The 12,727-nt window shown below is 40.1% G+C and overlaps 1 protein-coding gene across 1 annotated transcript; it reads left to right on the forward strand.

Annotated features, from left to right (window-relative positions):
- Positions 1-3,359: 3,359 nt before the first annotated feature.
- Positions 3,360-4,292, forward strand: LOC140824204 (uncharacterized). Its single transcript, XM_073185801.1, has one exon. The coding sequence runs from the start codon at positions 3,360-3,362 to the stop codon at positions 4,290-4,292; it is 933 nt and encodes a 310-aa protein (XP_073041902.1).
- The last annotated feature ends 8,435 nt before the right edge of the window (positions 4,293-12,727 follow it).

A 12,727-nucleotide genomic window follows, 5' to 3' on the forward strand; every position in this document is an offset into this window, starting at 1 on the left:
CGTTTCGTGCGGCGATTAAATCCCGAATAAATCCAAAACTCAATATTTTGACCCCAAATTTTAAACATAACCTTTTTATGATTTATTCTATCCTTCCAAGTCGTGAGCCACCCCCGTGGACCCTTGGATTTAAATTTATCTTTATTATTTTCATTTTGACACCTTATCGAATGCACCGAGCTATCTCCTAATTTACCAGATCCACGCCCGAGCCGCCACAAGCCAAAACCTAGCCAACCCATCTAGGGACCCTACTGTGCAAGCCCAGCATAAAACCCGGCCCTGGCTCGCTCAGAACTTACTAAATAGCAGGCCCATTTTCATGTGTGTGTGCGTGAAGGGTGTTCTATCTTGTGTTAAGTGTCCTAGCTGACTTAGTACTCTACCAGCCCTTGACCACCGAGCACCCAAGACCCTTACTGACCCTAGACCACGCCCAGACCCAGCCCGGACCTAGCACAACCACTGAACCCGCGCAGCAACACCTGAAGCTGACAACAACCCTCCCGCGTAGCACAGCTCCCTTGCTTCCCTCGCTTTCCCACTCGCCCAGCCACCAACCAGGTCGTACAACCCCTTGCCCAGACCCTTACTCACCCTCTTAGGACCGTAAGGACCTAGCCTAGCCCAGCCCAGAGCCCTCTGACCGAGAAACTTCCTCCTTGCACCAGCTGATCACTTGCGCACTTACCTATCAGATTCTCAGGTGGAGTCCTTGTCAATAATGACTCCTCGCAGCCCACCTAGCTCGAGTCCTAGCATGGCTAGGACTCTTCCCTTGACCCTCCCACGGCCTTTGCTAGCCCTGGAACCAAACCACCAACAAGCCTAGCCGTGAGGACCCCAACACCCACGATGCATGTTTGCGAAATATGCTATATACCAGCTTTCGTTTTTTTTCGTTGCAGGGTATATGGTGATGAACTAGGACTCTAATATTCATGAAAAAAAGTACTGGATTGAATCCTAATCATGGCAGCTCCTTATGCACATAAACAACATAATTTGGATCAAAGCACCTACTTGAAAATTTCATGTTACATGCACAAACGAAAATTACATAAAGTGTCTCTTATTTTGCAAAATTTTCATGCATAAAAAGAGTAATATGATGTGCTGATGGTTTGAAGAAAATAATAGGCATGCCTTTGCGTAATTTACGCATGAAAAACTGTCGACGATGACGAAGAACGGAGCAAGTCTTTTGGCTCGAATCACCTTGGATATTTCTCGAGAATTTCTTCAATTTTTTAGCATGTGTGTGCCGTGTAATTCAGGTAGAATTTCAGAAGTGTGGCCGAGTGTTTTTGATTAATCCTTAACAATACAATTTTATGCATAATAACAATAAAATCCTATTTAACTATGTGTGTGCCGTGTAATTCAGGTAGAATTTGCATGTGTGTGTGCGTGAAGGGTGTTCTATCTTGTGTTAAGCGTCCTAGCTGACTTAGGACTCTACCAGCCCTTGACCACTGAGCACCCAAGACCCTTACTGACCCTAGACCACGCCCAGACCCAGCCCGGACATAGCCCAACCACTGAACCCGCGCAGCAACACCTGAAGCTGAAAACAACCCTCCCACGTAGCACAGCTGCCTTGCTTCCCTCGCGTTCCCACTCGCCCAGCCGCCAACCAGGTCGTACCAGCCCCTGCCCAGACCCTTACTCACCCTCTTAGGACCCTAAGGACCTAGCATAGCCCAGCCCAGAGCCCTCTGACCGAGAAACTTCCTCCCTGCACCAGCTGATCACCTGCGCTCTTACCTATCAGATTCTCATGTGGAGTCCTTGTCAATGAGGACTCCTCCCAGCCCACCTAGCTCGAGTCCTAGTATGGCTAGGACTCTTCCCTTGACCATCCCACGGCCCTGGCTAGCCATGGAACCAAACCACCAACAAGCCCAGCCGTGAGGACCCAAACACCCACGATGCATGTTTGCGAAATATGCTATATACCAGCTTTCGTTTTTTTTTTTCGTTGCAGGGTATATGTTGATGAACTAGGACTCTAATATTCATGAAAAATAGTATTGGATTGAATCCTAATCATGGCAGATCCTTATGCACATAAACAACATAATTTGGATCAAAGAACCTACTTGAAAATTTCATGTTACATGCACAAACGAAAATTACATAAAGTGTCTCTTATTTTGCAAACTTTTCATTCATAAAACAAGTAATATGATGTGCTGATGGTTTGAAGTAAAGAATAGGCGTGCCTTTGCGTAATTTACGCACGAAAACCGTCGACGATGACGAAGAACGGAGCAAGTCTTTTGGCTCGAATCACCTTGGCTATTTCTCGAGAATTTCTTCAATTTTTTAGCATGTGTGTGCCGTGTAATTCAGGTAGAATTTCAGAAGTGTGGCCGAGTGTTTTTGAAAGAGTTGTAGGGTTTTGGGAAAGGTTTACATATTATATAACTTAATTAAACACTAACAAGGCTTTAGGCCTATTAAGCCCCTAAATTAAGCCCATTAGTCATTAATTAGAATTAAATAAAATAATAATAAAGTTTTGGTAAAATAGTTTGTGAATTAAATAGCCGGGTTGTCAAAAAGTTAGTATTTTTGTTGAAAAACTAACACTGATAAAATTTACGTCTTGTCGTATTTAATCATCTCAAAACCTCCTATTTTCCAAAAATGAGAAGAACCCATCAACTATATTTTAAATCATTAAAAATAATTATTTACTAAAAACATTTTTCTTTTTTCAGCCATCGGTCTTCGTTCTTCGATCGCAACTTGATTAATCCTTAAAAATACAATTTTATGCATAATGACAATAAAATCCTATTTAACATATAATCATGCATATCACATAATCAATTAAGCAATTAAAATAATTTAATTAACCATTTTTCAGAATTCCTAGATTTGCATGCCCTTGGATTACGTCGTCTTAATTTTGGACCATACAAGATCAATCGTCAAGCCTCAAGTTGTAAGTTTTACATGCTTTATGTGATTTAATACGTTGTTACCTGCATGACGATATGAATATTATGTTTATGATACATGTTTATTAGTTTTTTTTAGTATTTATGATTTGCATGCTTAAATTGCTAAAATGAATTAGGACATGTCACATGATTAGAGAACTTAGATTTAACTGTATGTTGGTAACGTTAGAATTTGGAAAACGTTCAGATAAAATGCCTCCTAGACGTACACCCGTTATCGAGAAACAGGAAGAGAACAATGTTAATCGTCCAGGGAATAGTCAAAGAAATGCACCAGCACCACGACCTCCTCCTCCAGAGGATCCTGCTACTCGTGCATTAGAGGGTATGGCTCGTCTCTTTGAGCAACAATTACAGCAGCAGCAGTTACAACTGCAGTTACAGCAGATGCAGCAGCAGCAACAGCCACCTAGGCCACAGCAGGATATCTATGATCAGCTCCGGAGGCTAGGGCCGAAGGAATTTTCTGGCACCACCGATCCATTTGCTGCTGAGAGTTGGATCAGTTTACTTGAGGTACATTTTCGCTATCTGGACATGGGAGACACCGACCGTGTGAGGTGTACTACTTATCTGCTTAGGGACGACGCTTCTTTATGGTGGGTAGGAGCCGAGCATGGTGTTGACCTTGCTACACTCACTTGGGCACAGTTCAAGGCAAAATTCTTTGAGAAATATTTTACTGCTAATGTCAGAAGCCGGATAAAGAGGGAATTTATGACTCTCCGTCAAGGAGACATATCTGTTGTTGATTTTGTGAAGAAATTTGATAGGGGTTGCCACTTTGTACCCCTTATTGTTGGGGACACGGAAGAAAAGCTTAGGCATTTCATGGATGGCCTACGACCTACCATTCGGGATAAAGTTATGATGATGCGTCCGGAGAATTATGCTATGGCAGTTACTTATGCATATCAGGATGAGCAGTCCTTGAAAGACATTGATTTTGAGATTCAGCGCAAGAGGCAGCACTACCAGAATAACAATCAGCCGAATAAGAAGCCATATATGAGTCCTCCTACACCTCAAGGGCCTCAAAAGCCCCAAGGTCCAGTCAAGAATCCGGCTCCGCTGAAGCCAAAGAATCCTGCAGCACCAAAGCCTACTGAAAGGAAACCATGCAAAGAGTGCAACCGTCTACATCTTGGCAAATACGAGTTGGGATCATTTAAATGTTTCTACTGCAAGGAGGCTGGTCACAAAGCTATTGATTGCCCAAAGAGGAAACCAGCTACTACGGCACGAGCTTACGTTATAAATGCCGAGGAAGCTGAGGAAGAGGCAGACACTACACTCATCACGGGTAACCTAGTCATTTAACATTTTATATTGTTTATTATTGCATGAAGTGTTAAATTGGTTATTAGAATTGATTGGGAATCAAGATTCAACCTAGTGAAAAATTAGGTTGCATGTTCTACTTAGTTGGACTTAAGTTATGATTTTAAAAACCATGGAAAATGATTTGAATTTTGTGCCTTATTTTATGTGAAGGATGTAATGCTTCCAAATAAAAAGGTTAGGGCCAAAATTGAAGGAAATCATAATTAAGGGGTTTTGGAAGAAATTTTGATTTTTTGAGGGGTTATTGTGCAATTTCGAGAATTTAAGGGACTATAATGCGCTAATTCGAAAATAAGGTACATAAGTGCAATTTCTAAATTCCTATGGATCGAAAATTCAATTCGCGAAACCTAAGGGATTAAATCAGAATTTTTGCAACAATATAAGGGCTTAATTCAATAATTCGAAAATTTGGGGACAATAATGCAAATTTCAAAATTTGGGGGACTGAAGTGCAATTTTTTTCAAGAAATGCTTAAGTTCAACGCGAAATCTTCTTATAACTGTGGGAATTAATGATAGTAAATCCTTAAGATTCAACGCGAAAAGATATATATGACAATTTTCATCGCAGGGAGGATCATCATACTAGTGTAGCTACCTATGCATTGCTAGATTCAGGAGCTACACAATATTTCATATCTGAAACCTTCATAAAAAGACTGAAAATTACTCCTCAAGATATGGGTTTGAGTTTCCAAGTTACTATCCCTTCCGGCGATCAGATGCTCACGTCTAAGATTGTTAAGGACCTGGAGCTTCGGTTATTCAAAGATGTTGTCCGGGCAGATCTTATTGTCCTTCCTATGCCCGAATTTGATATTATACTTGGGATGGATTGGTTATTAGCGAATGGAGCTTCGATTGATTTTCGTCAGCGATCAGTATCTATTAGACCACCTAGTGGTAAATCTTTTGTCTTTGAGGCGGCAAGAAACAAGCAAATGCCGCACAGTATCTCTTGTCTATGTGCGAGGAAGCTTATTAAGCATGGATGCCAAGCATATCTAGCATGTGTCACTACTACACATGAATCTATCATTCAGAAGTTAGAAGATGTTGATATTGTGAGAGATTTTCCTAGCGTCTTTCCCGACGACGTTTCTGGCATCCCGCCCGATCGTGAAGTTGAATTCTCTATTGATCTTATGCCGGACACTGTTCCTATATCTAAATCACCTTATCGTCTAGCACCAGCTGAAATGAAAGAACTAAAAGATCAAATCCAAGAATTGCTAGACAAGGGTTTCATTCGCCCTAGTTACTCTCCATGGGGCGCTCCGGTATTATTTGTGAAAAATAAGGATGGCATCATGCGTCTTTGCATTGATTATCGAGAACTTAATCGGGTCTCTATCAAAAATAAGTATCCACTGCCAAGAATTGAAGATTTATTTGATCAGTTGCAAGGAGCATCGGTATTTTCTAAGATCGATCTGCGATATGGATACCATCAATTGAAAGTTAAAGAGTATGATGTTCACAAGATAGCATTTCGCACGAGATATGGGCACTAGGAGTTTATGGTCATGCCATTTGGGTTGACCAATGCGCCAGCGATCTTCATGGATCTCATGAATCGCGTATTTCAGCCATATCTGGATAAATTTATCATTGTCTTCATTGATGACATATTGATTTATTCCAAGGGCAGAGAGGAGCATAGCCATCATTTGAGGATCGCACTGCAGGTATTGCAAGACAGAAAGCTATATGCAAAGTTCAGCAAGTGCGAGTTTTGGCTTGATAGAGTGGCGTTCTTAGGCCACATCATTTCTAGTGATGGCGTGGAAGTTGATCCGAGTAAAGTGGAAGCAGTGAAAGAATGGCCAGTACCGAAGAGTGTCACCGAGATTCGCAGTTTCTTGGGACTAGCTGGCTACTATCGCAAGTTTATTCAGGGGTTCTCGTCTATAGCGGGACCTATGACCGCCATGACAAAGAAAAATGCAAAGTTTATTTGGGGACCCAAGTGTCAAAAAAGTTATGACAAGTTGAAGCAAGCCTTGATATCTGAACCAGTGTTATCTATGCCATCGGGGCAAGGGGAGTATGTTCTTTATACCGACGCTTCTAAACTTGGTTTGGGCGCAGTTCTGATGCAAAACGACCGAGTTATCGCCTATGCGTCAAGACAGTTGAAAATTCACAAAAAGAACTACCCAACTCATGAGTTTAAGCTTGCAGCAGTAGTCTGTGCACTAAAAATTTGGAGACATTACCTTTATGGGGAGAAGTGCAAGATATTCACCGATCATAAGAGTTTGAAATACTTCTTCACCCAAAAGGAGTTGAATATGAGATAGCGCAGATGGCTCGAATTGGTAAAGGATTATGATTGTGACATTAGCTACCATCCGGGGAAAGCTAATGTAGTGGCAGATGCATTGAGTAGAAAAGCAGCAGTTATCACTCATTTATCACTCCAGAGACCGTTGCAGTCCGAGATACAGCGGTTTGAGCTTATAGTGTATGCTAGGGGATTCGCCCCTAATCTTGCCACATTATCAGTACAGTCGACTTTGAGAGACAGAATTCGTGATGGGCAGTATACTGATGAGCAGTTGCAAAAGTGGAGAGCTAGAGATGAAGCCAAGGGCCGGAATTTATATTCAGTAGTGGATGGCTTGGTCCGTTATCGAGACCGTGGGTTCCTAGTGACGATTACTTGAGAAATCTTATTATGAAGGAAGCCCATGACATGCCATATTCCATCCATCCGGGCAGCACAAAAATGTATAGAGATCTGCAGTTGTTATATCGGTGGCCAGGCATGAAGATGGACATTCTGAGATATGTATCCGAGTGTTTGACTTGTCAGCAAGTCAAAGCAGAGCATCAGAGACCAGCGGGAAAATTGAAGCCACTCCCTATTCCCGAGTGGAAATGGGAGAACATCACTATGGACTTTGTAGTGGGATTGCCAAAAACCATCAAAGGGTCAAATGTCATTTGGGTGATAGTTGATCGTCTTACGAAATCAGCGCATTTTCTACCTATTAAGACGACATTCACCATGATTCAGTATGCCGACTTGTATATTCGGGAGATAGTTCGTCTGAATGGGATTTCGGTGTCTATTATTTCTGACATAGATCCGAGATTCACATCTTATTTTTGGAAGAGTCTGCATGCAGCGATGGGGACCAAATTATTATTCAGTACAACATTCCATCCTCAAACTGATGGTCAGTCAGAAAGGGTTATTCAGATTTTTGAGGATCTACTGCGAGCATGTGTTATTTATTTCCAAGGAACTTGGGAACCAAAGTTACCTCTAGTGGAATTCACGTACAATAACAGTTTCCAATCATCAATCGGAATGACTCCTTTTGAGGCACTTTATGGAAGGAAATGTAGATCTCCTATTCATTGGGATGAGGTTGGGGAAATAAGAAATATTGGTCCAGGATGTGATTGAAAAGACGGCTGTGCTTGTAGTCAAGATTCGGAGAGAATTAACACTGCACAAAGCCAATAAAAGAGTTATGCACACATAAGGCGAAGGGACTTGGAGTTTGCAGTGGACAACCGTGTATTCGTAAAAATAGCACCCATGAAGGGTGTTATGCGCTTTGGCAAGAAGGGCAAGCTAAGTCCAAGATTTATGGGTCCATTCGAGATTTTGGAAAGAATTGGGACACTAGCCTATAGAGTGGCGTTGCCACCAGCGCTTTCAGTAGTTCACAATGTGTTCAATATTTCAATGCTGCGGAAGTACATGTCGAATCCGTCACATGTTCTTAATTATGAACCACTTCAACTAACTTCAAACATGACCTATGAGGAAAAACCTGTCCAGATCTTAGCAAGGCAAGAAAGAAGAATGCGAAACAAAGTCATTCCAATGGTCAAGGTCAAGTGGCTGAATCACTCGGAAGAGGAAGCTACTTTGGAAACCGAGAGGGACTTGAAGAGTCGCTATCCAGCTCTATTCGGTAAGTTCTAATTTCGAGGACGAAATTTTATTTAAGGGGGGAGGAATATTAAGACGACGTAATCCAACTGCATGCAAATCTAAGAAATATGAAAAATGAGTAATTAATTGATTTTAATTGCTAATTAATTATGTGACATACTTGTTTATATGTTAAATGAGATTTTTATTGTCATCATGCATAAAATGGTATTTTTAAGGAATATTCAAGCGACGATCGAGGACCGGGGCCCGAGGTCTGAAAATGTAAAATGTTTTTATTAAATAATTATTTTAATTATTTGAATAATGGTCAATGCTTTTAGTACTTTCTAAAATAAAGGGTTTTGAGGTGATTTTATACGCTGGGACGTAAGTTTTATTGGTGTTGGTTTTTCAACTAAAATACGACCTTCTTGGCAACCCGGCTAATAAATTCACGTATTTAATTAAAGAAAAACTTTGTTAATATTTTACTTATTTCGTAATTAGAATAATGGGCCTAATTTAATGGCTTAATAGGCCTAAGGCCTAGTTAGTAACTAATTAGTATATAGTATGTAAAAAACCCTATTCTAGCAACAAAAATAATCGGCCACATAGTTTTAAAAGTCTGAAAATCCTCTCCCAAAACCCTCACCACACACGGCAGCACATATACACATCACTTTGAAGGTTTTGGAAAGGGTTTTCGAAAGTTGCAAGCAAGATCAAGCCAAGGTTCACGTCCTGTTCTTCATCGTTAACAAACTTTCGTGCGTATATAATACAAAGGAACGCCATACATCTCCTTTTCTCATCCATCATATCATAATATTATTTAAATATTGTATGCATCAAGAACATGATTTATTTTTTTGTATTTGCGGCGTATTACCCTCATAAGTTTCGAATTCATGAAGTTTTGATGCACTAAATTGTTCTTGCATGAAAGAGGACTACCAGGACGTTACGAGATGATTAATCTAAGTTATTATACATATTAGGGTCACACACACACACACTCAACTCACGGCAGAGTCGAAGAACCAAGCAAGAGCCGTGAGTTGCTGTCAAAGTGGGGGTGATCGGGTTTCATGGTTAAGGGGCTGGTTGGGTCTTGGCTTGGGCTAGGGCTCGGCCAGGGTCTGTCATGGGTCAGGGGGAGAGTCCTAGCCATGCTAGGACTCGGTCTTGATGGGTTGGGAGGAGTCCTTGCAAGCAAGGACTCCAGCCCGAGAAGTGGCAGTTTTGCGTGCAGGGGTTCGCGGCTGCATGGGAGGGAAGGGCTCGGTCCAAGCTTGCTGGGTAGGGTTAGGGCTAGTCCTCAGGGTCCTAGGTAAGTGCTAGGCACGCTGGTTCATGGCTAGAGTTTCGGCTAGGGTCCTGGTTGCAACAAAGAAGAGTCCTAGTCACTATAGGAGTTCTTGGCCAGCATGGGTTTGGGGTTGGGGGCTTCGTTTTTGGCTTTGGGATGGGTTTCTTAGCGGTCTAAGGGTCCAGTAGGTTAATTTAGGATGTTGGTCAAGTTTTGGATCGACATGGCTCGGGGATAACTCGTGAAAATCGGAAGTTGGCTCGGGGTCGAAGTTTAGGTGTCAATTAGGGTTTTTAAATAAAGAAAAATTGGAAAACGGCTCACGGGGGTTGAGTCATGGTCCATAAGGGTTAAAATAATATAAAAAGACTAAATTTAGAATTTATGAGTTTTATATTAAAGTTTGGGATTTTTCGAGATTAAAACACTGTCAAAACAATTAATTCAAGATAAATGAAAAAGTCTAATATTGAAGCTAAATAAAATTATGGAAAAATCCATGAAAGCTTAAATAATCATCTGGGACATGTTATAGTCAAGAAATCAAGAAAAAAGTCAAAATCGTAAAATGTCAAGTCCAGGGGTAAAACAGTCTTTTTACACCTAAAAAATTGTAATCGTCATGGCAGTGCCCTAAATGCTATTTTTATGATATTATGATTATTTTTAAATGTTTAAGAAATGTTCATGTTTAAATTATGATTTTTAAATGTCTAAGGGATTTTTTTGATTTAAGGAAGACAATTTAAAAGACATGTTGCATGCTTGGTTTCAAAAATAAAATGTTATGTTATGCATGATTTTTTTATAAAGTGATGAGAATGTAAATGTTGAAGGAAGTGAAGTGATTGTAACTAATTCGTTAATGTTGGCGACGTCGTGAGGGTTATGGTCCCAGTGGGAGCCCGACGATCTTGTTTCCATCATTATGAATATGTGGTAACGGTTAAGTGGCAACGGTTTTGTGGTAACGGTAAGAATGGGAATATCGTGAGGGGAAAAGGCCCCAGAGGTAGCCCATTTAAGGGAAAAGGCCCCAGAGGGAGCCCCGAAGATCGTATTTCTATTCGAAAAAGGATAGGCCAGGGCCCAGTTGACCAGTGAGAGTGTTGCTGGTGTCCTCCGTCGCCCAGTACTGTGGTTACATGTAGATGGATCCATCGATTTATGATCATGATCAGGAAAGTCACAATTAACGATCTGAATTCAACAAAAGAAAAGGAAAAAGGAAAAGGGAAAAGAAAAATGTTTATGATCATGTTAAAATGTTTTTATGTCATGATAAGAAAAAAGATTAAGGTTTATTTATACATGCCATGAAAATGTTTATGCTTAAATTTATGCATCTTCATGAAAACGATATTTTAAGTACAAGTATTTTTCACTGTTATATGTTGATTGTATTACGTATTACTTGTTATCAAGATTATGGTGTGTTGAGTCTTTAGACTCACTAGGTGTGATGGATGCAGGTGAGGTTGAGGGAGGCCTTGACGGATGATCCTACTGGACTGTCGGTGCACAAAACCCAAGGACCAGCGCTTCTATCTTTCCGCATTTACGGTTATGACTCATGATTCATGTTAGAGATTATTAAGATTATTTATTTATGTTTTTAGAGATTTTAGAGAGGTTTAGTATGGGTTATATTTTTCAAATTTATTGCTTTTTAGGTTTGGTAAACAGAAGACGATTTCTGTTTTATGACTATTTCACTTGATTTTTAGATGCTAGTTGGTTGATGATTTATTTTAAGGGGCAAAATATTTTATAAAAATGTATTAGTGAAATCCTAAAATTTTAGAAAAAAAAAAAAATTTCTAGTACTTTTAAAGCAAAAAAGGGCAGACGTTTCAAAAACCGCCCATAGTCGCCAAAAGAGTTATGCTGACAAAAGGAGAATGGATCTATAGTTTGTCGTAGGTGATCACGTTTTTGTGAAGAAAGGACCCATGAAGGGTGTTATGAGATTTGGGAAGAGAGGTAAGCTCAGTCCGAGGTTTATTGGACCGTTTGAGATTCTTGACAGAGTTGGGACACTAGCTTATCGTGTTGTCCTTCCGTCGAATCTGGCCGGGGTACACAATGTGTTCCACGTCTCGATGCTGAGGAGGTACCTAGCTAATCCTTCGTACATTTTGAGTTATGAGCCATTGTAGCTTGATCCAAACCTATCATATGAGGAAAGACATGTCCAAATCCTAGACAGACAGGAGCGTATGCTTCGGAACAAGGTGACCAAGCTGGTCAATGTTCGGTGGCTGAACCAATCAGTGGAGGAGGCCACTTGGGAGTCCGAGGCAGATATGAGAATTCGCTACCCGGAGTTGTTCGATAAGATTGAATTTCGAGGACGAAATTTATATAAGTGGGGGAGGAACTGTAGTGTCCAAATTCAGTACACATATAACTCATGCTTTTATTTAATTATTAAAGCGTTTATTTAATTTTAAAATGAGTCTTATTGGTGCATGATTTATTTAAATGAATTATTTTAAATTATTTATGTTTACGTGATGCACGTTAAAATGTGTTTCGAGTTTCATGCTTCAGGCGATTATTCGAGGCGGGATCGAGGAATAGAAACCGGTCACGAGTTTGGCAATTTTTAAATGCGGTATTTTATTTTAAGTTGAGGTTGGGCATTTTAAATAATTTATTAAGTTTCAGCATCTTTAAAGCCTAAATTACTTATTTAGGAATTTTGGAGTTTTAAAACTTTTAAAAATTTATTTCTTGTGCACCTTATTTTAAATTAATGGATTTTGTTAAAATTAGAGGTGGATTAGCATTTTTAATAGTTGTTAATTACTAATTAAGCATTTTATTTTCCTAATTAACATCATTAATCCCCTCTCCACTAGCCAAACACATGCACACACACACTCACACACACAAACACACGACACAAACACACACACGCAAACTTTAAGATTTTTCATTATTTGAGAGGAAAGCAATGTTAGGGTTCTTAGCCCTAGTAGCAGCGGACCCTCCATCATCAAGAATTTCAGGGATTTTTGTACCTTTTTTCAGAGAAAATAGTGTCACGTTCATCTCGGATCAAGCCTCGCTCCGTTTTCACTTCCGTATCGTCGTTACGGTATGTCAAATCATCAAAAAGCACATATATTCTGTTTTTCCTGCGTCGATCTTGTCATAGTATTAATTTAATGTATTTTGTGTGAAAACATGAGT

This window comes from Primulina eburnea, chromosome 2 (assembly GCF_022965805.1).
Source record: "Primulina eburnea isolate SZY01 chromosome 2, ASM2296580v1, whole genome shotgun sequence".
Taxonomy (NCBI): domain Eukaryota; kingdom Viridiplantae; phylum Streptophyta; class Magnoliopsida; order Lamiales; family Gesneriaceae; genus Primulina; species Primulina eburnea.

Bases quoted from the DNA above. Each gene is read 5' to 3' on its own strand.
- LOC140824204 (XM_073185801.1), top strand. From the start codon at position 3,360: ATGCAGCAGCAGCAACAGCCACCTAGGCCACAGCAGGATATCTATGAT.